Raw genomic sequence first — 24,875 nt, forward strand, 5'->3', positions numbered from 1 at the left:
AATTCATTAAGAGCCTATTGTGTGCCACTACAGGGGGTGTGACTAGTGATATGGGAGTGTGACCAGTGCTGTTTGGGTGTGGTCAGCACAGGGTGTGTGGTTTGTGCCATGGGGTGTAGCTAGTTCCATGGGGGGGCATAGCTAGCGCCTACCTTCAACTACTTTAATTTATAGGGCAGATTCAATTAGCAGCGGTGTTTAGCGCAGGTAAAGCTCAGGATTTAACGGGCGGATCTATTCAATTATTATGCATTTTTCCTATAAGGTAAACCTGTAGCTAGCTTGTGTTGTTAACCCATAGATTCTGTTTTAAGTGTCTGGAATCTATGGGTTACCCCTTGCATTAAGCCCCAGAGAGTGCATTTAACGCATCTTTTTTCTGCACTAAGTGCACCTTCCGAGGCTTAACGTGCAGAATAGCGAACCTTAATTGAATAGCTCAGTCTGAAGCTTTAGCCAAAGGGTAAACCTCGCAGCTAATTGAATATACCCCATACTGAAGCTAGAACAAAAAAAAAAATGTGTTTTTTTTTTTGTGAACGGGTATGTACTGTATAGGCTGCCTTTTCTTGCTAGATTAAAAGAAAAAAATGGAAAATTGTTCACTGATTGATATAAGTGTTCATCCCACATCCCTAGCCAATGCTGTAAATTAATAATTGCTCACAGTAGTCAAACACACAAGTCAGGAACTTCCAGCGCTTCAGAGACAGTGCTGGAAGCACAAATTCATACTTTGTGAGCAATGGGCAGGTGGTCAGTGTTGGTAGCATGGGCGACGGAACGGGGGAGGAAGTGGGTGGCTTGCCCCCCTGAACATTTGAAAGCCATGGCAGGCCGGGGACAGTCAGGGACTGTGCTTTATTGCAATAGGCTGCACGGCTCCTGCATGAAGACTGTGCAGCTTATTGCTATAAAGCACAGTCCCTGTGCGCACAGATAAGGTAAGAGAGAAGGAGGGAGGAGGGGGGGCGCAGTGGCGTCGGTATGATTTTATGTTGCCCCCCCTAACATAAAATCGTAATGACATCCCTGGTTGCTGGCCTGGGCTCTGAAATAATTCGGCCCACGTCAGCCACCAATTGTGCCAGTTTGACCCTGTATGTGTCTGTGTACGCATATACTTATATAGACAAATATACACATATACATAGACAAATATATACATATAGACAGATATATACATATAGACATAAACATATATATAGTAGGGATGTGCAGGCTCGGATAGGTTTGAGTTTGCACGTTGAGTTCGGATTTTTCCCTCCAAAAGAACGGAAATCAGAAAGAGGCAAAACGTCATCTTGCACGGACGAACATCTTCATTCCTGGACAAAGTCCAGGAATGATGTCTAATATATAGAGTCTAATATATAGATAACTACAGTATATATATATATATATATATATATATATATATATATATATATATATATAAGTCCAGTATAGCCCGCACTCACTGCAGCAAACGTCAACCCAGAGGGATGCACCTCAATGTAACCACATGGAGCATCCAGGGTCCATGCATATGTAGAAAGAAGAAGTAGCGAGGGCACTCACCATTATTTGCACAATAAAATTCTGTTTGTTCACATACCACCAGTATCATATAGCTGTATAGTCCGACGTTTCGGTCCCCATATGAGACCTTTGTCAAGGTGCATCCATAGCCATATATTAATCAAGCCATAAGGAAAGTTTCCTTATGGCTTGATTAATATATGGCTATGGATGCACCCTGAAAGTTTCCTTATGGCTTGATTAATATATGGCTATGGATGCACCTTGACAAAGGTCTCATATGGGGACCGAAACGTCGGACTATACAGCTATATGATACTGGAGGTATGTGAATAAACAGGATTTTATTGTGCAAATAATGGTGAGTGCCCTCGCTACTTCTTTTTTCTACACACACACACATATATATATATATATATATATATATATATATATATACACGCTCCGCCGGCCCCCATTGTTAATCTGCCCGGGTTGATGGCAGTGTATAACCACTTCCCCTCGGTTCGCAGCCTGCTAAACCCCGCCCCTTCACAGAAAGGGGCGTGACCAAAACACTGAGGGGCCCACCTGGGAATTACCTGAATCCCCGGCAGCACAGTCCGAGCCTGGGTGTGACATGCGGTCACGCCCCCAAAAGTGCATCATACAGGGGTGTGGCCTAGCGGCTATAAGAAGGCGCGCAGGGGTCCCTACTTTGACATTCCATTTATTGGGAGGTATGCCATTACCCAGGACCGTGCTGGATCAGCCTTGATAACTCCAGGGTCAGATTCCCGGGTAACTTGACCCAAATAATTTCTTAGACCCTTTCACACCAAACCTCATTCTGGGTTGCCCCAGCAATATATAACCCGGGTTAAAAGTTTGGCGGAGAGGGGGTATTAGTTTCCCAATGCAGGACGATACTGATACCAGCGATGCTGGCAGCCTGCATTACAGCAGTCTACATGAAAAACCATATAGCTGTTTCCTATATGGGGCTATAGGACACGGCATGACAACAGCCTGCACTCAGGTGCTGAGCAAAGAGAAATATAACATCTGTAAAATAATCAAGGGACTTTTACATATTTAAGACTTGTATTTTAAATGTATAACTTTAAAGTACAGTAGCCTGATCATATTAGAAAATGAAAATGGAATATAAATATATTTTTCTGTATAACTTATAAATATTTTTTTTCGACTGTCGCTCATTTTTCTCTTTACTTTGAATCAGAGTTTATCTAATATCTCTGTTATTAAAACTATATAGTTTTATATGAGAACAAAACAAAAGCACTGGAATGACTGAGAAAAGGACAAAAGGCTCTATTTACTACAATCCGCATTTTGAATGCAGACTGTAGTGTGATATTACTGACTGAATTTGCGTTGTGAATTCAGCCAATATCACAGAGATTTTTGATAAAGCTCTGTCCCTGCGAAACACCTCCGCCCACTTATCACGGTATTTTCGCAAAAAATACCGTGACAAGTGCCGACACATGCGCCGACCAGCCGCCGCTAAGCCCCGGCCCCCCCGCGATCCCCCCTCCCTTAATTACACTTACCTCCGGTGATCGGTGCTCCTGTGATGTCCTCCATGTCTCCGGTCAGCTGACATCTCATCCTGCACTGGGACCTGGTCGTCGGGTGATGACCGGGCCCCAGTGCAGGCTGGGAGACCAGCTGACCGGAGGCAGGCCATCACCCGGAGCCCCGATCACCGGTCCCTGGACTCAGGTAAGTTTTTTTTTTTTACTATTTTTTGGGTTTTTTTTTTACAGTGTATCAGAGTGCGGTCTGTTTAGACCACACAGCTGATCACTGCGGCCGGCTCTGGGCTCTGCTCTGCCCGTTAGAGCAGAGCAGGAGTCCGGTAACCGGAGGAGACCCTGGATAACGCCACCTCCAGGTGGCGTTATTATCACAGGGCTTTCCCTGATATTTTTTCACAATTTATTTTTAGTAACTCTGGTCAGATCACATTTCCCATTACAATTATGGGAAATGCGATCTGCTGTACTAAAAATAAGTGATAATTAGGGGTTGGAGAAGAAATTTACGAATTCTACTCCAATTGCCCTTTAGTAACTTTAGGTGAAACTAAATTACTAAAATAAAGTGAAAAGGGTGGGAAAACAGCCTTTTTCACTTTATATTAGTAAAAATAATTTTAATAAATAGAGCCCAAAGGATGTACAGTTAGTTACGAATAATAAGCAGACAGACACAGATTAACACGTGGGCGTTTGTTACTCACGCGGAAAGATGTGTAGTGCTGTGCACCGAGCGTGTCTCCCGCAAGGTGGCGCTACAGCGCCTCCCTTGTAATGAGGAAGAAGAATTAGTGCGTGCCTTGCGTGGGTGCTGAACGTGGAGTCGGAGCCAGGAAGCTTGCGTTTGCTATGGCGCGATGACGCAGATGATGTGAGACAGCTGAAGATGGAGGCTGCCGGGGAGCTGCGATGGTGAGAGCTGGGCCATGCTGATATGATAGGCATATTACCTTAAAATGTTGGTAACATGAGTCCCGGGAGAGGCGCTGGTGTTTATGGGAATGCTATTTGCAGTACTAGCCTAGTTATGTATGTATTTGGTATAATATAGATATGAAGGGAGTGTGTATTTGCCATGTTATGAGATTCACAGAATAAACACTTTGCCGCTATGTAAGTCAGTATGACACTAAACACTCGCTCAGAAGCCTACTGGCCGGTTATTGGTTGTAATGAAATCAAACACAAATGATTTGTTCTAACGTGCAGCAGACCACCAGCTGAATACTATCAAGCACACAGTCGCCAGTGTTATCACGTGTAACATGTCTGAGGGGATGACTGTCAGGTAGTGTTTATATGGGACATGTGTTGTTTTAAGTCCTTGTAAACTGACGGACTTTCCTGCTGATGTTTTATATTTCTTTTTTTTTTTATGACCATTTACATTGGCTTCTAGAGAACGTTCTACAATGTAAATATTATTTGTGATTGTTTTAAAGAACTAAAGGCTGCCTTTTTACATTTTCATTTTTCATACTATTTAAAACAAAATAAATAGCCTCAATTATCTTTTTGAGTAGATCTGCACTTTGCTTAACAGTTCTTGCCAGGAGATAGAATGACCATTAGTTAGATGTGTCCAGTAGGTTGCAGAGACCAGGTCACTTTGTTAGTTTATGCATGTTACAGTAATAGTTTATGCACTTTACAGTAAATCAGCCAGGTAGGATTTGTGGCCACTTGAATAGAGTAATTTTCTGTGTTCAGTATTCTTCTTAGTGATTCTGATGTTGGTGTGAATACAGTGTAAGATGGCTAGTCTGTGATTAGATTATCTTCTTTTTTACCCATAGCTGGCTCAGAGCTGGAATAATACCTTACAAGTCAAGAAGCTAGTTCGGGGCCCCCGATCTCACCCCGATCTGTTACTGCAAAAATATATTTTCTAGACTAACTGGAGCTCAAGGCAAAGCCTAAAATGCTCCTTCGACTACAGAAACAAAAAATAATTCCAATGCAAACTAATCCATATAGAAACAAAACACAGAGTGTCTATTTAACAATAAGTGGCAATAGTAACTATTTTCTATCATGGTTTAAATAGGAAATCTTCTATTTTCATAATTTACCAATAAAACTTCAACAGGCACCGAGTGATGCTTAACATTGTGATACTGGCATCAGCTGGAAGTAGACTCTTACTCCTTCGCCGGCTGGACTGGGGACCTCCTGTCTGCCAGATTGTCCTTGTGAAATGGAAGAAAACACATTAATAATAAACTTAAACGCTTTATTTTTAAAAATTTTTTACATTGTATCAACCCAATTGGCTGGCAGCTGGCCCCCTAGTGACCATAAAACATAAGTCCTCCAATCAGAGCTCAGCACATGGTAGGTTGGCTTTCTTGCGCTCCAAATGAAGAAGATGTAGGTGCTGCTGTAAATAGGAGATGTCCTACCGCCAATGTTAATTATTGGACAAAGCACTGCACTTAATGTCAAATCTAAAAACCTATATCGAGACTGACACACATGTAATCGTACAGCATAAAATATGTGTCTGTTGGTCACTAGTAGGCGTTCAATATTCTGTGCACATTGTAATTTCCATAAAGTCAATTATATCTACAATCCGTTCATTAATTGAAATGTTTGTAGATAGTCCTGTTGCTAGAGGGAAATTTGTGCAGTATATACTAGTAAACAAGAAATCCATTTACTCAAGAGGTTCAGTGACTTCAGTTTCTTTTTTTTATGCCACTCACAGCTACTTGTAGCTACTCCCATGCGCAGCAGTAAGCTTCTGCAGTTGTGTGGATACTTAAAAATGTATACAGTAGACTTACCCAATCTATGCCCGACGCGTTTTGCCTCTTACGTGTGCCAGTACTGGGGACCTTTGTATTATTTAAGCCAGAGGACTGTCTGGTAATAGATATTCCCTTTCTAACAATCCGGAATTTATCACTGATTGATACACAAATATACTTTGTCAGGACTTTCAGTTCCTCAATTATCTTTTTGGAGTCGCAACCTATTCTGCAACTAATCTCTGTGCCTGTTTATTAGCTTTCTTTGAACTTTGGACATTGTAGCAGCAGTATAATGAATAATTGCCATTTTTAATATATGCAGCTTTTTTATGTTTTTAAAGTGCTATATGCATAGATATATTACATTCTTTGTTACTGTTGACATCTATATTTTGCGATTATTCACTATATTATATTATATTTTTATTAATTGTACAATTTAAATGTAATTTGTCTTGATAGAATTAGGATCTTCTGCCAATAAGTTTATAAATTTTATTAGCACATTTGTTTACCAATATTGTTTTCCTTGGAATTATTTAGTGGGCACATCACTTGTCCCTTTTTTTTTTTTTTGGAACTTGCAGCTTAAAAATAGTCTGTATATTCATTATTACCATTAGCGTCGGCATTTTGTGTTAATTTCTTTGTAGACAGATAAAAGCTAGTTGCTGTATGAGCCCTACTGTATGACATTTATATACTAATATATACAATATTACAGTACAAAAGTTCAACTTAAATGCAGTGTAAAAATACAGCTGACCGATATGTGTACGCAGCATGTAAAATAATGCTACGTTTTCACTGCAAGCAATACAAAAAATGCATTTGCACACCTTGGGGCCTGTGTCATACGCATAAGCGATCATAGCAGCGTGTATTGGTGGTCGCCCGTCTGCAAATTTATGCAAATGCCATTACAAACTCCTTCACTTGTGTACATATGTGTGGCCAAATGTACAAGGACTGAGACGCCCACTTAAGCGTCTGTGCACGATGTCATACAGATTGGTGCGTCCTTCAGCCGCACCATCAAACATTACACCAGCACTATGGCAGGTGCAGTTTCTACATCTGACCACAGTCTCCTATGCTTGCGTCTGTGCATGCAGCTGCTTGCATTGACATGCCCATGACACTCCCATAAGCTCACTGAGCAGACCATTTTTGCGTGCACTTTTAGCCACCTCCCAGTCACCGCCTAGGAACGCCCATCTTTTTTTACGCCACTGTCTGATGCGCCCGGCATCCATTCACCGGCGGTGACCGCTGCTCTGCCGTTTTCCCCACCCGCGGGAAACGGCGGGAATGATGACTCATCATAGAGTCATCATTCCTATATTGTCACTAGTGTTTATACATTAACATCTCATATAAGACAATTAGTCCAATATACAAAACTTTTTAAGAAGGTATACCCATACATATATAATACAACTTACATATACATTCATATGTATGTAAGTTGCATATATTTACTTAGAAGAAGCATAGAAGAAAGAGAAGAGGAAATCTGGCAAGACATCTATATATACGCGTTATATGGTATTTAATTCAATTGTATTGTTGTTCCCGGTGGAACGAGATAAGGTTCTTGGATACAGAAGGTTAATTAAGCCACACAAACCAGTACAACAAATAACAAGATATGAAAGAATAATAGTTACTTAGCTTCGGAATATAAGATGGTTACACGATCCAGGAGCCTCCTCTCAGAATAGAGCTGGAACGAACAATTTCCTGGCCACCAGCTGCAGTCTAGTCCAGGCTTACGGCAGGCCACTGGAATCTCCTTTGTTCTTCGTTTATATAGTATCCTACTGTCATACCCATCTAACTCTTACTAATATGGGAATAAACATGCTTCAAACTACTCTATTGGTTAACTACTGATAAGGACTTTCTAAAACTTAACGCAGGCGTACATCGCAGTAGACAACGCCTTGTGGATTTATGGCCTGTCTGCTTTCCACATTCCTGTACCATTTCATGCCTGATACACACATAAGAACCATGAATAGAAATGGCTGCCAGTAGCCATTTTGCTATCCCAATACAATTGTTTAGACCCAAAGGCACCAAAGTATGGACCCTAAAAATCCAATATAGCTCCCTCGTGCATAACTTCATAAAACGATCACCCCCACTTTATAGTGGTTCTGATCTGTTCGATCGCTTTGATACTACTCTGGTCCAACTTCCCCATCCGGAATTCTGATATATGTTTGTATATAGTATTATTTTTGTTAAACTTTTTTCGAATATTTTGTTGGTGTTCCATATATCTGACATGCAAGGTTCTTTTAGTACGGCCAACATATTGCATACCACATCTGCATTGTAAAATGTAAATAACGAATTTGGATCTGCAATTAATGAAGGAATTCATCTGGAATTCTTCTAAGGATACTTCAGACTGTTTATTTTCCTTCCCTTATGATTATAGGTATCACAATTATTTTTCCGCACTTATGGAACGCTTTTTGGTTTTTGAGGAATCCAATTGTTCTCCTGTTCTATGATTTATGTCTTTTTACATTTAAATAGGCTTTGGGCTAGTTGTAATTTCAAATTATCTGCCTTTCTAAAGAAGACATTATCACTCCATTCGATCCTGTTTTTTCAGAACCTTATCTAATCTTAATAGAGGAAAGTTCCTCTTAATAATTCTTATGATCTTATAAGCTTCTGTATTAAATTTAGTCACAAACATCATAGATCTGTCTTTTTTTAGTAGATTTTTTAATCGTCTCATCCTTTAATAGAGATCCTCTATCGATATCTCTTGTGCCTTCCAGAGCTCTATCTAATATCTCATTAGGATAGCCTTGTTCTAAAAACGACTGGTAAAGAGTTTTCGCCTGTCTAGAAAAGGCCTCCATAGTGCAACAATTTCTTTTTAAGGTGCATACACACTAGACGATATGCTCCCTGAGCGATATCGTCTAGTGTGTCCCCGGCAGGCTGTGCTCAATGTCGTTCATGACATTGAGCACAGCCACTGAACGATATCATTAGCGATATCGTTCAGCGCCGGGCTCTCTCACCCATTCCCTGACATGCAGCAACCTGACGAGGTCGTCAGGTTGGCCTGCATGTCAGCCCGATGAACGAGGATGACGAACGACCCGCGGGAACGCGCGTCGTCGTCATCGTTCATCTTTTTTGTGTTAAAAATGGACGATAAAGTGGACGACTGAACGATAACGATATCGTTATCGTTCAGTCGTCCACTTTAATCGCCCAGTGTGTACGCACCATAAATCTTAAGAATTGGCCTTTTGGCACGTTATTTTTCCATTGTTTATAATGGCCACAATAAAAATAAATAAAATAAAATATAAATAAATAAAAAGCTGCCTAGAGCAGTGAAACGCGTAGGTGAATTATCTGTGTACCCTGGACACTTGTAGGGGTATTCAATATGGGTGCGATAACATCTTTTTTGCATTAATATCGCACTTTTTAACGTTTTTGCGTTAATATCACTTGTTTTAGTTTTACACCGTATTCAATTTCAGAGACTTATCGCAGTTTTGAAAAGTCTTTGATAAAAAACGGTGATAACTTTTCACCATTGAATAGGTGTCGAAAAAAAGTGCAGAATTGGGGTTTAGGGGTGCAGGCTTAAAAAAAATAGCCTGCACCCCTGAGATTGACATTTTAAAAAGAACTGTGTCAAAAAAAGTTTAAAAAAAAAAAATAGGGACACCCCAAAAAATTAATTTAAAAATTGGGGTGCAAAAAAAAAAAAAGGGAAAAAATTGTTAAACAATAGGCAAATAGGTTCAGGGCTATTCTGCATGTATGCGGCAGGTGTTTTCTAGAATAGAATTAAAGCGGCAGGTGCACAAATGGAGAATTTTTAAAAACTTACTTTAGGGACATCAAAATATGCTAGTACCCATTTTCATGTACCCCAAATTTGATGGGACCACTTAAAAAAATGAAAAAAATAACCTAAGTGCTCTTCTGCATCACTTCTTCAATGTTGGGAAAAAAACACCTGCTGCGGCTATTTAAAGCCCCGACTTTCAATTAAAGGCTAAAACGGGGGTACCCATAGTGTTCCCCCATGTTTTTACAACTTTAGGGGGGTCTTACAATTATTTTAAGGAAAAATTCGTAACTTTACGCAAATCCAACTTCAGAGTTTCCCGTTTTCGTTAATTTGATATTGAATACGGGGATAAGCGGGAGCGCGCACCATACCTTTACGGCGAAAAAAACTCCGATATGAAACGTTAACTTCGCCAGGGAAGTTAACCTTTCGTATTGAATACCCCTCTAGGTTTTAATATCAAGCACCATTGGACTATTGGCACTGCTAAACTTTTGTGGCAGCAACTTTGGATTCTGACCATTATCATCACCCATTTTCAACAACACTGGGTCCGGTCATCTGCGTTGGATTACCTCGGTGTGGGACCATCGCTAATTAAGGGACATTGTGGACTTTTCTACCTAGTGGGTAATTATATTCAGCATTGGTGTGCTGTAAAGTTGGACTGCCTTCTATCTAACAGTGCTATAGCATTCTATTTCCAAACAGTGTTCTAGGGCATATTACTGCTCATTGTTGTTTATAATTGTGATTCCCATTTTATTCATACAGTATATGTGCATATTACATTAGTCCGTGTTTTAAGATTTATATGTTTAATAAATTGCTATACACCTATTGTCATACAGCGCTGCTATTCCTTTGTTTACAATAAAATAATAGTTCACATCTATTCTGATCGACCTTTTTCACATAGGTTTCTGTTAAAATCTTAAACTCTCTGATAGTGAGCGCAATATCCAGAAAAGTGATCGCAGTGGGGTGAATTGTGCTCGTGATTTTTATACCAAACATATTGTTGTTCAAACACTCAAAAAATAATTGTACGCAAGAAAGAACTGTCCCAAACGAAAAATAAATCATCAATATATCTGCCATAGAGGACCAGACCTGCCCCCATCCTACATTCTACATTCAGTCTACATTGTTTTTAATATGCCAGTATAATGTGAGTCATAATTGCATGCTGTGCCCACTTGGCACAATACGGTCTATTGTTTTGTTTGGGTGAAATGGGAAGGACCACTAATACCCAAGGCTGCACGTGAGTTATATGTACACAATATCTATATCTCTTGATACAGGGCCTCCAATTAGGGATGGCCACTGACCATCAATGATTTGAAAACTAGCAGTGGTCTATGACCGATAAGTTGTTGTGCCATTACTGATGGTCACCGATACTATATCATCGATTGCGGCCCCATCGGTGGCTGCGGTCTAAATCAAGCAATGATTTTCATCGATAAATAATAATCAATTGTGTGAAACCGCAGTCACCAATGTTTCCTTAACATCGGGTGGGGCTATCATCAATGGTGCAGCTGTCAATAACCATCACTACAATATACCATAAATATTGCTATTTTTATGGTATACTGTTTAAAAAAATAAATAAATTATAAAATCGTGTTGGATAAGTTTTAAAATAATGTTCTTGACCTAATTCAGTCATAAAAAAACCCAACAATTTTGGAGCGGTTTTTGGAAACAAAATTCGTCAGTTAAGTGGTTAAGATGTCCCACGTGTTTTAACCTTGGCTGTTTTTCCAGGTGCGCTAGGGTGTTGTATGGATTATACTTGCAGTGCTTAGTGTGTACTGCCAATGTGCGTGCTCCCGTGGGCGCTTGCGACTTCGGCTGGTTGGCTGTGCTGAATATCCAACTGGACAATATTGCAAGCGGCCCCATTGCAGGTAATGAAGGACGGAACGAGGTATTGTTCTGTCGTTCATTACCTCATTCTGATGTGTACCCAGGATCCGATATGTCGGCCCGTCGGGGTTGGGCACATATCCCTCAGTGTGTATCCAGTTTTAGGGGCATATCCAACTGGGTGCGAGGTAAAAAACTTTTCACCCCTTGTGCGCAATTGTGGAATACCGCAGTTATGCATGCTCCCTATATCCGCGATATTCAAGTAAAAAAAAAGTGGTAGCAGGGTTTTCAGCTCTCAAAACCCTGCACCGCGTAAAAAAAAATACTTACCTGCCCGGTGGTCTCTGCAGCTCCCAGTAATTTCCTCTCCATCTTGTCTATGGGAAGGGGGCTGCTGGGAGTCCCAGGGGCTGTTGGGAGGCACTGGGGGCTGGTGGGAAGAGCATGGGCTGCTAGGAGATGTAGTTCTCCCAGTTTCCGTTACAGGGAGGGGTCACATGCACACACATACACACTTACAAACACTCACACACACTAAATACCGCTGCTGGAAGGAAAAAACAGCTCTGCAGAAGCTAAGTAATTAAGGACTAATTAAGCTAATTGGAAACTTCCAATTGCTTAAGTAGTCATTAGAGGGGGTGCCGGGGTCCCAGAGCAAGTCTTGCTGATTTTTACTAAAATTAACGATTTTAGGAAAAATCAAACTTACTCTGGAGATGCGAGGAAAAAAAACCTGGCGCTCAAAATGTAAAAAACCGTGCACCTGACTGAATAGCTAAAATCCTACACCTGCAGGAACGACCTCGCAGGTGCAAGATTTTTGCTATTCTCGCCCACAATTGAATATGCACCTAAGCGTTAAAAGCTATTTTAATTTTTTTTAATTGTTGTGATCATAAAGATTTTGACTCATTGAAATTTAACACATGTAACATGAATTTTTAATTTAAGCCTCATATTTCTTTTTTTTTATTCTCCACAGGGATATTGAACCTTACAATGGCAGAAATTTTTTCTTCACCCGAGAATCTTATGAGAAATATTACATGGGTCCAACACTTGCTGAACTTTTACTACTCTCCAACAAGTACAGTAATTTATTTAAATTCCATTTAAACCAAGTGATAACCCTCCCATTGCACTTGCAGTGGCTGACTCACTCTCCCAATTCACCTTAATCTAAATACTGCCTACTTCTGAGTGGTGTTTACCTTTTGCAGAAACTCTATGCTGGTTACTTTTGGCTGGATTATCCTGACCACTTGTTTTGCATTAGTACTGCCGGGTAGTTGGGCTGAGCATTAACTTTGGGGCTAGGGCTAAGCATCGAATGGTTAACCGTAGTTTGTGCCATAGGTACCAGAAAATCATCGATGGGCATCACTATTAAGGGTCACAAGAAGCCAGTGGACCAACCAGGCGCAGGGATAAATAATGACCATCAGTGGTGAATTAGTGATTGCTATCCCTTCTTAGGGGGCTTCTTTGACACAGAACTGCTGGGAAATATATTTTAGTGTTATCGCTTAAATTATGTAGATCAAGGAAGCACACGCGCAATGTTTATCTCTTTGGGTGCCATACATTCAATGTTGCAAGACAAATAAAAAACGCCACCACCATAACCACATATACACACATTTACAAAAGTAAAAGATTGGTATTAGCAATGTTAGTAGCTTTGCTGTCCTTACTTTTTTTTTAAGTTGATTATTTTGTATTCTGGAAACTGACCTGCTTCAGAATATTATACTTTTATTCGACTGTAAGCAGGGCTATCTGTGGCAGGGTTCACTCACCAGAGGCTCAGGTGCCGCTGGGATGAAGAGCATGCTTGTGTTCTTCGGTGTGGTGAGGGCCTAGCACTCCAAAGAAAATCTCCTCTTTGATGGACGGAGGTGGAGTAGGAGCGGAACAATTATTATTTATTTGTTACTATATACACATATTCCGCAGCGCTGTATGGAGAATTTTGGCCATTCACATCAGTTCCTGCCCCAGTGGAGCTTACAATCTATACTCCCTACCACACACACACACACACTATTTTTGTTGGGAGCCACTTAACCTGCCAGCATATTTTTGGAGTGTGGTTGAGGAAACCCACGCAAGCACAGGGAGAATATACAAACTCCACACAGGGCTGTAATGATAATGAATGATACTGCCTGTGCAGGGGGGGGGGGTGTATTCCGTTGCTGTGTTAGGTATCCCGTCGCTGTGTTGGGAGCCTGCGGTATGTGCCCCAGCTCCAACTGCACATTAGGTGTGACGTGCACATGCGCGCAAATGTGTAGACATCATTTTTATCAAATATATGTGTGCATAGTGTTTGTTTGTGTTTATGCATTTGTATGTATATATACAGTAATATATAAAAGAGAAGGTGGGCAATACAAATAAGCTAAAGTACTGGTGCCAGGGGAGATGATCATAAACTGTAGAAAATGGTAAGGTGCTAAGGAGTAGATTGCTTAAATAAATGCTCTATCAGGGGCCCCTGCTTGAGCTGGTTCAACTAGTTATTACATTGTTTACATTTTAGTCCCATTCATGAATCTCAGTTTTGGATGTGATATGAATCGTGAACTCTATACATTGATACAGAGGTCTCTGGGGATACAGCAATACCTTCTCCATTAGAATAGTGGGGAATTGGTAATCGCTTCCACATTGCGATGATTGACATTAAAAGATACCTTTCGATGAATGTAGCAGCTGAATATTTGGTAATTTGATTACCTATGTGAGCTGTGAATAGTATATTATAATTATATACAAGGATAAAGGTTGTGGAAGCACCAAAAAAATCTTTGATGAACACCTATCACTGTACAGAGGCCAGTCCAGAGATTTTACTAAACCCTGTGAATAAGTAATTAATTTTTATTATTGAAGTGGTTTGCCCTTATGGAGGCACCCCGGCGCCCCACTGATCATGCGCTTGCCTCGGCTGGCCCGTGGCGCCCCGCCTCCTACTAAACTAGGTGAATAAGGATAATTACCATATAATATACAGTGAATAAACCTATTAGTGGGGAATAATTTTTGTCATTTTAATATATTTTTTTTTTTGTCTTTTAAAAATGTTGTATTCAAAGTTATGTTTTAATATTCATTGGTTAAGTGTGCCCCAGGATAGACATTTAGTCTTTTTTTGTTTGCCTCTCAGCAAACACTTTAGGTAGTAAGTAGGCATTCTTCAGATCTTTTGAGGCTAGAAATCTTTTTATGCCTGCTATTGACAAATTTATTTAGATTCCTCAAATCCAGCATTGTTCTGAAAGCTCCTGAAGGTTTCTTTACCAGGGACAGACATGAATATAATCCTCTTCCGCTGTCTGCAGGAGGTACAGGCTTTACTGCCTGGTAATTGATCAGTTTTCTTAACTGTCCTAATAGCAGTTACTTCTACCTCTGTAGTAGGAGGGTCTGGTGTCACAGAAATTCTCTGAACTCACTGGATACCATCTCCAGTACCCATCTTTTCTGAACAGAGCAATTTCATCTTTCAGTGAATATCAGAAGCCTGCCTCCTACTGGTATAGTTGGGAGGGACGAGGCATAGTCATTGTTGCTTGGGATTGGATCTCCTATAGGTCTGACAAAAGAATCGCCATGTCATCCTGGAGTAATATTTTCTAGTGTTACTGCCTACCTGGTCTGTAACTTCTGGCTTCTTTAAACTGTTGTCTTGAAGTTGGCACAGGATATCTATTCCCCTTATCTTGTGGTAGTCTACTAGACCTACCTCCTGACATTTTATTTGTATCATAGATTCAAGTCTATTGCCAAATAACTGACCCTTTAAACGGTAATGTTGCCAATCTATTCTTGGAATGTTTGTCTGCTGACTTCTAGTGGTATAGTTGTTATAGACATTAGTTCTGCATCTGCACCATCCACTCTGGGTATTGTACACCAGCTAAGAATTTCTTCATCTTTCACAGGATGCATACGTTCAATCCTAGCAAGACTGCCCTGCTGTTAATCCAAATTATGCCATTCTTTAACCACCAATTCCTTAAATTTTTTGTCCTGGAAAGACACTAAATTTCTCTGATCTATCTTCAAACAGTAGGTACTGTTCATCGTTTTGCTCAAACATATTTTTATAGTTCATAGACTACTAAATATGCATCAACAGTTTTTCCACCTGCTCAATATTAAAAGCTCTTGTATCCTCTTGAATTTCAATAAGTCTTGCTAGTCAAATCCTCAAAATTTTCTACTATACGACACTCTGAAGAAACTGCTCCATATTCCTAATCAAGGCTCATTTGTGACCTGTGTCTTTTACACTCCTGTAAAGCTAAGAATTTATTTTTGGAAACAAATTACCTTTTTATCCATTCAATAAGTGCCTGAAGCTGGCTAGATTACGGACTAGGAGCAGGTTTTACATATCGGAGTACAGCATCTTGATTCGCAGCAAAAGATTTATCAAAGGCTGCACAAGCTGTTGTATGCTTTTTTGATCATTTCTTATTAGGTCCAATCGCTCGCTGCATGTACACTGTAGATTAAAATATGCCAACATGTTATTATCCTTCTCTATTTAAATATTAATTCAAAGCACCCCTAATAAGGACTTACCTCACTTGGGCGCTGGCAGGCTGATGGGGGGAAGGCTCTTTATCCATCATGGCTGCAGGAATCATCTGCGAAAAGTCAGAGGGCCTAAGGCAGTTTCTTTCTGATGTGCAACGCCGTTTTTGAATTCCCTCTGACCTGCTCAGACCACTACCTGCAAAGGTCTTGCAAGAACGTCATTGGAACCATTGGCACATGCACATTACTACCGAGCAGCATCACCACTTTGCCGAGCCTGCTAGACCTCTTTACCTCTGGTTCTGGCTTCCTGTTTTGTGGTCGTGGTCTGCTTCATACTTTTGGCAATGCAGAGAGCATGCTAGGAACTAGAGTCCCGTTTCTTTTGATCTTCCCTGGTGTGCCACCTCTCCACAGACTTCAGCTCCAGGAGGAGCATCACTGGGCAAGATTCATGAGGTAAGCCCCCTTTGAAAAAAAACAACAAACTTCCCTACTAGGAGACAGGGGGAAAAAAAGTGGAAAAGAAACTTTGGCTAGAACTAGGGAAAGGGCTACTAGCCCATAGCAAGGGCTGAGTGAAGAAGAAAAAATAATATGCATATCAATAATACATCACAAAGGTCCAGAAATACTGATGTAAACCACATCACAGACTGCACTCAGAGTGGAAGCTTTAAGTCCATGCATCCTTTTTCAACAGGTGATGTCCAGAATGCTACAAAGAACCATTCAACGCAAAATGCATTCAATGAACTTCCTCAGGGATATGGTTAATTTGGCATGATAGTGTTTAAATGGGGCTTCTCATTAAGCAGAGCCAATAAAAGCATAGTTATGCAAATTACCAAAATGTCTCATTTCAAATATGGGCCTAGATTATAAGTGAATTCTAATATGAAATGTGTACATATAATCACCAAATAATGAATAAATATATATGTTTGCATAACTAATATAACAAACCCAAATTTATCCCTGATAAACATATATATTCAGGAGTCTAAACATTTGCAAACACAATAAATACACAATATAGAACAATAATGATGTATAGAATACTACAATAATAGATACTAGCACAAACAAATGTGCACAAATACAACAGTAACAATACTATGACTGCATAATTAACATAGGAGTAGAGAACAGGATGTATTACAGATTAATTATCTTAAGTTGTTTTACATGTTTAATACTACGGCATTTTTCATTTTTGTCTGGGTAAATATCACATCCATATGAATTAGATTTTCTGGGATCGCCTCGTTTCAGCACACTTTTTTTTTTTTTTTTTTAGTGCAATACCATAAGGGAGAGAACTCTGTGATGGTGGTATTCTTATTCTCCGCTTTATTGAAACTTTGGATACATTTGCCGTACTGTGAAGTTTCTGCATGAACACTGAGGAAATGACTATTAGATATGTTTCGAACATGCTACACTACATTGCTGGTTTTGTACTTTGGTTTTCTTTTACATATCTATCTGTGGGACTAAGGGCCATATTCAATTAGCTGCGATAATGTTACGTTTTTTCCGGAGAAAATTTTCGGACCATTCGCCCAAATTTGCTGCTTTTTGCATGTCTGCACACTCCCATATATCGGCAATCCTATTTTAAAAGGCACAATAACACATTCGCCAGATAATTCTTGCTTTGAAGACAAGCAAAAATACAGATGAAAATGGAGAAATCAGCCTGTACCCCAAAAAAAGGTAAACTAAGATAAGGGAATAGTGTAGAATTGTGTTGATGGATAATCAAAGGGTTTGGGGTTCTTAAATTGTCAAATGGCTGTTATATGCACTTTTAACAGTGAAAAAATTATTGAAAGCAATTTTTTTTTTTTGGCCAAAACAAGAAATTCATCTCCAAACTTAAAATTATATTTTTAGTTAAAATGAATACTATCCAATATTAACTTTTTTGTCTTCGTATTCATTGATTCATTCTCCACCAATTTTTGTTTAACAGCCTTAATTTCTTTGTCATGAGGTATTGAAAAGTATAATACCCGCAGAGCCGTAACTAGACTTTTTGGTGCCCTGTGCTAGAAAGAGCATTGGCGCCCCCACTATTTTTTAATAGGGAGATAACACACCCGAAAAAGGGCCATGCCTCATGGGGAAGGGCCAGAGAAGAGATAGGGGAGGCCAGGAGATGCTGGGGATAAAATAACAGGAAGCTACAAGTGAGAAAGATAAAAAACAGAAACTTGAAAGGCCCGAAGAGCACCCCCTGCCCTGTGGTGCCCTGTGCCATGGCATAGGTTGCAGTACCCTAGTTACGGCCCTGAGTACTTGGGTGTCTACTGTGACCCAATGGTGACCTTCTTCCCATCTTAGATCCTGAGTCATTTGGAGTACATCTGTAGAATTTTTGTAGAATGAAGGGAGATTCTTTACAAATGCTATAATCTTAAATCTATATAATGAGATTTGATGTTAAAGACTCCAGCCCTGAGATGATGGGTCTCCCCGGGTGGAGTCCTTATTATTATGAATATTAGTAGTATGTTAAAACGTACCCATTTTATTATGCTTTAATATATCAAAAATTGTACTCCACCTGTGAAATAACTCCATCTGTCATAAATTATATGAGTCAGGTTAAAATGAAGATGTTGGATCACTAGACCATTTTTGATATGTATCGAAATGTAATATTTTTCTTGCCTCTGTTAAATAATCTTTTCAATCTTAAAGTACCACACCATTGTTTTTATCAGTGTTTCTAATCAGTAAGGGTTCCCTCTTTGGGTACAGTTTTCAAATCTACCTTTTCTTGGAGGGTAAGATTCTCTTGAAAGCCATTTTTCCTAATTTCTGGCTTCCTATAATCTTCTCCTGCCAAATCATAAAGTCTGCATGCCTTCGTCTGGATTCAACAGTAGTACAACTTAGGATAAGGATTTTTTTTAAATGGTGTTGTAAGGTTTATTATTAAGTTACTGTCCTTATAGCGCAACATATTCCATTGCGGTTGACATATTTTTTTCAAATCCCTAAATTACATTTATCTGCATACTGATTGCAAGAATATGTGTGTCCTTTATTTAATCATTTAGTTTGTTCTAATATTCAACTCTTCATCAAAAGGTGCTATCTCTTCTCTCAATCAACCCAATGGGGTTTTCTTTTTTGGAGAGATTTTCTCTTCCTTGTGAGCCTCATTGATGTATTGTCTGAAACTTTATTGAAACCCAATGGGTAGTCTAGTTTGTTTTTTAATGTAAAACTTCCTTGCTTTATGTATAGGGAAGGGTAGGTTAACTTGGCCCTTTCCCTAAAAAGAACTAGTTCTAGGTGGTGGAAAACTGAATAAACCTATCTTTGCTCATCTAAACGTGAGTGCTGGTTCTTTTTTTTACACCTGGCTTTTTTGAATAAACTACCTTGCTTTTAAAATTATTTTTAACTATGAACCCATTATCCTCCCACTTTTAAATTTTGACAAAATTTAACATTAGTACAGACTCTTTCTAGAAACGGAATGGCCCTTTAGGCTATTTTTTCTATCCTGGCTAGCTTGCCAAACATACACACTTTCTATATTTCTTAAACTGGAATCTAATTCTGAGAATATAGATAAACATTTTTATTATCTTATGGTACGGTCAACAAACATTGGCATAGTTAGACAAGCTGCAAAGTGGGAATTGGAAATAAACCAAATGATTACATAACAAACCTTCAATGCGCTGGAATGGACAAACTTTGCAATACAATCTATAAAATATTTTATAGATTGTATTTCATAGTTTGCACATTTTAGCACATTGAGGATTTATTATATAGAATTATTATGTAATATAGAGTTTAGGGGGTTTTTTTTGTCCTAGCAAAAATGGCATCTGCCAGTGGACTAAATAGTAGATCTGGCCTCCATATTGTTGCAGACAGGAAGTTACCTTATTTAATATGTCACGAGTAAGATTGCGCACTGACACCATATTACTATAGCCTCAGGTGGATTTACCTTTTAGCTTCTGGACGCTGGTGCCTCATCACTTCCAAATGCGGGTGACCCAGCACTGCTATTTTAAACTATGTAATGAGGAATGAGGCACAGACCTTGGTGCCCGATCACTGGTTTTGGTGATGATTTCAGGGTGCAGTTAAATTGTCATTAAAGTGTGTGTGTATATGTATGCGTGTGTGTGTAATATATATATATATATATATATATATATATATATATATATATATATATATTTATTACACACACTGTCCCAGCAAGGAATAGTAAAAGAAAAAGGACCAGCACTCACGTTGCCCCTGAGGAAGACTGAGAAGCATCAGTTGAAACGAACGTCGGGCTGCTGCTGTTTTCTGTTTCTTTGGACCCTGTGAGTAAACCTATATCTTTGTTCATCTAAACGTGAGTGCTTGTTCTTTTTTTACTATTCATTTTTGGGTAAATGAGTGTTTATATGACCACTTTTTAAGGATCTTGCACCCCATGGCCGAAATTTGTTTGAGTGCTGTGTCATGCTCCCCCCAAACTATAAATATAAATATATATATATATATATATATATATATATATATATATATAATGTATAACCAATACAAACAAACGGCAGCACTCTGAGGCTTTTCAAGTAAAGACAACTTTGTTTATGAAAAAATCACATCTGTGACAAAAAAGTTTCGGGACACACACGTCCCTTTGTCAAGGTATATCAGCAACTGTACAATAATATCACTCACCTTTAAATACGAGAAGAAAGAGAAAAACCCACCAAACATGAAAAGAACGTGAAGAAACACCACATCGGAGGAGAGGAGATTTCCATCTGTTGTTCCGTCTCCTGTGGATGATGTCAATGTGCCGTGTGTATATTGTTGCCATAGCAACACAGATGCTCTATGTCGGTAATGTGAATCAGTGGTGAGTGCATATCCCACCACCGTGTAAAAAGAAACCAGGCACCATATATCATGAACGCAGATATCCCAGAGGTACAGGTGTGGGGATCTGTAAACATAAGTTATAAGATAAGCAGAGGCAGATGGTCATAAAAGATAAGAAGATGAAAAATGAATAGATAAATACAGTAATGTCAGCGCAAACAAAGGAAGTGACATGGCAGTCTTCAATCATATATATATATATATATATGAATACACATTAGCGTCATTTCATAAAAGCATATAACGATCTAGTAAACATAAATGCGACTCTGAAACAAATTAGTTAGCTGCCTGTCTTGTTAACAAAAAATTACTAAATGGAGTGTATGGACTATTGACCAATAAATATAAAATGTGTAAACCTAAATAATGAATACATCAACTTATTATATTAAAAACGTCCATCTAAACCAGTTAGATGATGCGTCCAGCACATTGTAATGAAGAGTGAGAATGTGATTGTTATGAATGTTGTGCAATGCTTATGTTGAAAAAATGTGAAAATGTAGAATAAATGTTAATAAACAGTATTTAACTATGTTCACTATAACTAAATATTACCCATGTAACTAACTTGTATATCGAGGTGTAAAAGAAAAGTGTTATGTATGTGTAACAAATGTTAAATGACCGTGTGAATAATATACAATAATGTGTTGCATAAAACACAAAAGTGTAAGTGAACGAAAACGTGTAAACCTGTGAAAATAATATTATAAATATAGTGAAACGCAACTATCAACACCAGACAGACCCTAATGTTATGGGGTATTCATTTAAAAACACTCCATTGTATTTTTTCATTGAGTCCCTGTGGGCTCATAGTACTGAGAACAAAGGCCCTCATTCAGAGCCGTACGCTCTGAGCAGAGCGCACGCTCTGAATGAGGGCCGCCCTCCATAATTATGGAGCGTCCTCCTGGACGCTCGTATAGCTGTGGGTCACCACCCACAGCCTATACGAGCGTGCAGTTTGATGGGCGCGACCATCGCCACTGCGAGCCGGAGCCTGTGGTTGAGTTTTTCAACCGCAAGGCCCGGAGTGATTTTGGCTCTATCAGAGCCAAAATCACTCCCACTGACATCACTAGTGATGTCAGTGGGGCCGGCTTCTGATGGTAGGCGTTCCCTTGGGAACGTCCCCATCAGGGAGGCACGCCCACCAAAGGGGGCGTGCTGTCAATCAACATCGACAGCACGCCCCCTTTGATCAGACACAACGAAAGTCCTTCGCTCGTCGCGTCTGGCGCATGCGCGCGACGGAGCTCCCGCCGTCGTGCGCATGCTCAGTGCACAACATCGACCCACTTGCGAACGGACAGCCGCTTGCGAGTGGGTCTGAATCAGGCCCAAAGATCCATCATCCCTCCACTTGTAGTAACTTTCCCACACAGCCTCCTCCTCTTAGATTCTTAGGAACGTGATCGATTAATTGATGACGGAACTCACAAAGTTTGTGTCCTTTTTCAGCCAAGTGTCTTACTACTGGCTGGTCTGATGGCTTTCCTTGTAACGCAAATTTGATAGCGGATCTGTGAAGAGCCATTCTCTCCCTTGCTGTCCGTGTGACAAATGATCAGGTGCACTATGTACGTCGATGTACAGGTCAGGATATGTTTGATACGATATGTTTTGCCAGAAGATGGATGTTGGAATGTCGATCCTATCATCATGTTGTTGCATGTAGTGCATTTTAGGCACTTATAGCATCCCGGAGCTTTGCTTAAGAAGTTAGACTGTTTGCGAACAGAATCGTCTTGTTCGAAGCCTGTAATATCAGTGTGGACCACTATGTCCTTGATGTTTTTGCCTCTAGTGTGGCAAGACAATGTTTTTTTTTATTTTTAAAGCATGTTAAGTCCCTGTCCTTGTGTGCCCCGAAACGTTTGTGTCACAGATGTGATTTTTTTTTCCATAAACAAATTTTAATTTTTTTTTTACTTGAAAAGCCTCGGAGTGCCGCCATTTGTTTGCACTGGTTACCTATACTAATGGATCCGGAGGGCAGCTATTATTACACAGGAGAGTGCCAGTCAGCCGCAGATTTATTTATATATATATATATATATATATATATGTGTGTGTATGTATATATGTGTATATATATATATATATATATATATTATATATATTATATATATATATAAATTAATTTTCGATATCTCAAATAAAAAGTTGACTGAGGCCCATATAATCGGAGGTCAAGGTTGTACTCCTAAATGAACTTCCTTTAAAATCAGACTTATATTTGCAGATATGAGCGCATAGCATTGCAGTAACACAGGCACTCAGGCACTGAGGTGGGAACATATTTTGCACTATTGTAAATGACCTTTATTTCCGTCAATTTTATTGTTTCCTAAAACTGTTCTTTAACTGGAACTCAATTAAAAAGAATTAAATTTTTCTGCTGCAATTCTGAGTCAGCATCTTTTTTTCCTCCACAATAATTTGCTGTGCTGGTTTCTGCCTCCATGACAGACACCCTGTCTTATTTGGAAGGACAGCTGTGAAGTGTCTCATACGAAGTGCTGCTGATGTCCTATCATCTGTTTATGGCTTGTGTGACTTCACTTTTTTATGTGAACTGAAATAAGCAGCCATAGCACTTTTTAATAAGCCTTATGTCCGTGTATAACCCTTCCATCCTATGGAATAGTTCCAATGTTTATATAGTTAGAATCTGACTAAAAGCCATTTTTATGATCTATACCCAGTGCTATTTTTCACCAGGAACAGTTCCTGAGCCTTTTTTTCCAAAAAAATTGCTATAGATGCCTATAGATCTCAAACATGAATCTGCAACACAGATTTACACTCTTGTAGGCTATTTCACGCAGCCACAAGCCCCTCTCCAAGTTCATCAGATTGTACAGAGAATTTATACACCAGTCAGTGCTGAGACATATACCTACAATGTGGCATCTTTCTGAGCTTGTGGTTTCTTTGATAGACGATTGCATTTACACCCAATATATAAAGGCAGGAAGTTCCAGAAGATGAAGGCAGTTCCTACAGCCAAATAAAGAATGAACAATTAGTTCTGTCCACTTTTTAGTGGATTTTATTAATATATATACCTGGGATCTGGTTAGGCTGCTGATCTGGAAGGTCAGGAGCTGTCTGAGACCATCTAGCTTTGCTCTCCATGTTTATGCTGGCCACACATTACACGGTAATGGTTGGAATGATAATCGAGCAATTTATTGGAACAAGCGATAATCTATCATTTGCCCACAAAAGCAGAAAAACAGTTTGTTAAATTAACCATTTTTTATTTAACCAACTCAACGGAATAATTGTTCAAAGTAGCGGGAAAGTTTTCCCCCAACTGAACAATTTACAGAAGCAGGTTTGTGTTACCGCCTGTCCAGGATTACACCGGACAATCCCTAATTTATGGCAGTGTGCATGTCCTGGGCATGATCTGTGTGTATGGAGGAAGTATGCCTAGCCCTCCCCTACCCCTGCAGATGGCTTATTGGACTCTGCCACTACTTGACCTTGGTACTACTGGGGAATATTGTGTGATAAACCGCTGTGCAGGGGTTGGTGGATTGTGTGACAAGCTGCTGATTGCATTTGTTAAACACATTTTTATTTTAAAGTATTTTGTTTATTATTTTGATTCAATTATTATTTTTTTTAACAATATAAATAGGTGCACAGTGTCCACCTACTTTTGTGATATCTGAATCGTTTAGTTGTCTGGTCTGATGAAAAAGTTAGTAAAGTAGAGCAGTTGGAGATTTGGCTTACCAACTCCACAGCCCTGGTTAGATGTGTGGAGTACATTAGCTAGTTAGATAAGGGGTGCAGTTGGTTAGATGTGTGGCCAGCTTTAGTCAGGTGCTT

The 24,875-nt window shown here is 39.4% G+C and overlaps 1 protein-coding gene across 3 annotated transcripts in view; it reads left to right on the forward strand.

Moving 5' to 3' along the window:
- Positions 1-3,852: 3,852 nt before the first annotated feature.
- The window catches only part of ICE2 (interactor of little elongation complex ELL subunit 2), a 126,323-nt gene continuing 105,300 nt past the window's right edge, over positions 3,853-24,875 (forward strand). Inside the window, exons 1-2 of one of the 3 annotated variants that reach the window (XM_088446183.1) lie at positions 3,853-3,977; positions 12,532-12,636. In XM_088446183.1, the coding sequence (XP_088302309.1) occupies positions 3,952-3,977; positions 12,532-12,636 (131 nt within the window). In that variant the 5' untranslated portion in view covers positions 3,853-3,951. The remainder of the gene's footprint in view (positions 3,978-12,531; positions 12,637-24,875) is intronic. The other 2 variants (XM_088446182.1, XM_088446184.1) reach the window with 2 other exon arrangements.

This window comes from Taudactylus pleione, unplaced genomic scaffold (genome assembly GCF_031769625.1).
Source record: "Taudactylus pleione unplaced genomic scaffold, aTauple2 ptg000019l, whole genome shotgun sequence".
In the NCBI taxonomy this organism is placed as follows: domain Eukaryota; kingdom Metazoa; phylum Chordata; class Amphibia; order Anura; family Myobatrachidae; genus Taudactylus; species Taudactylus pleione.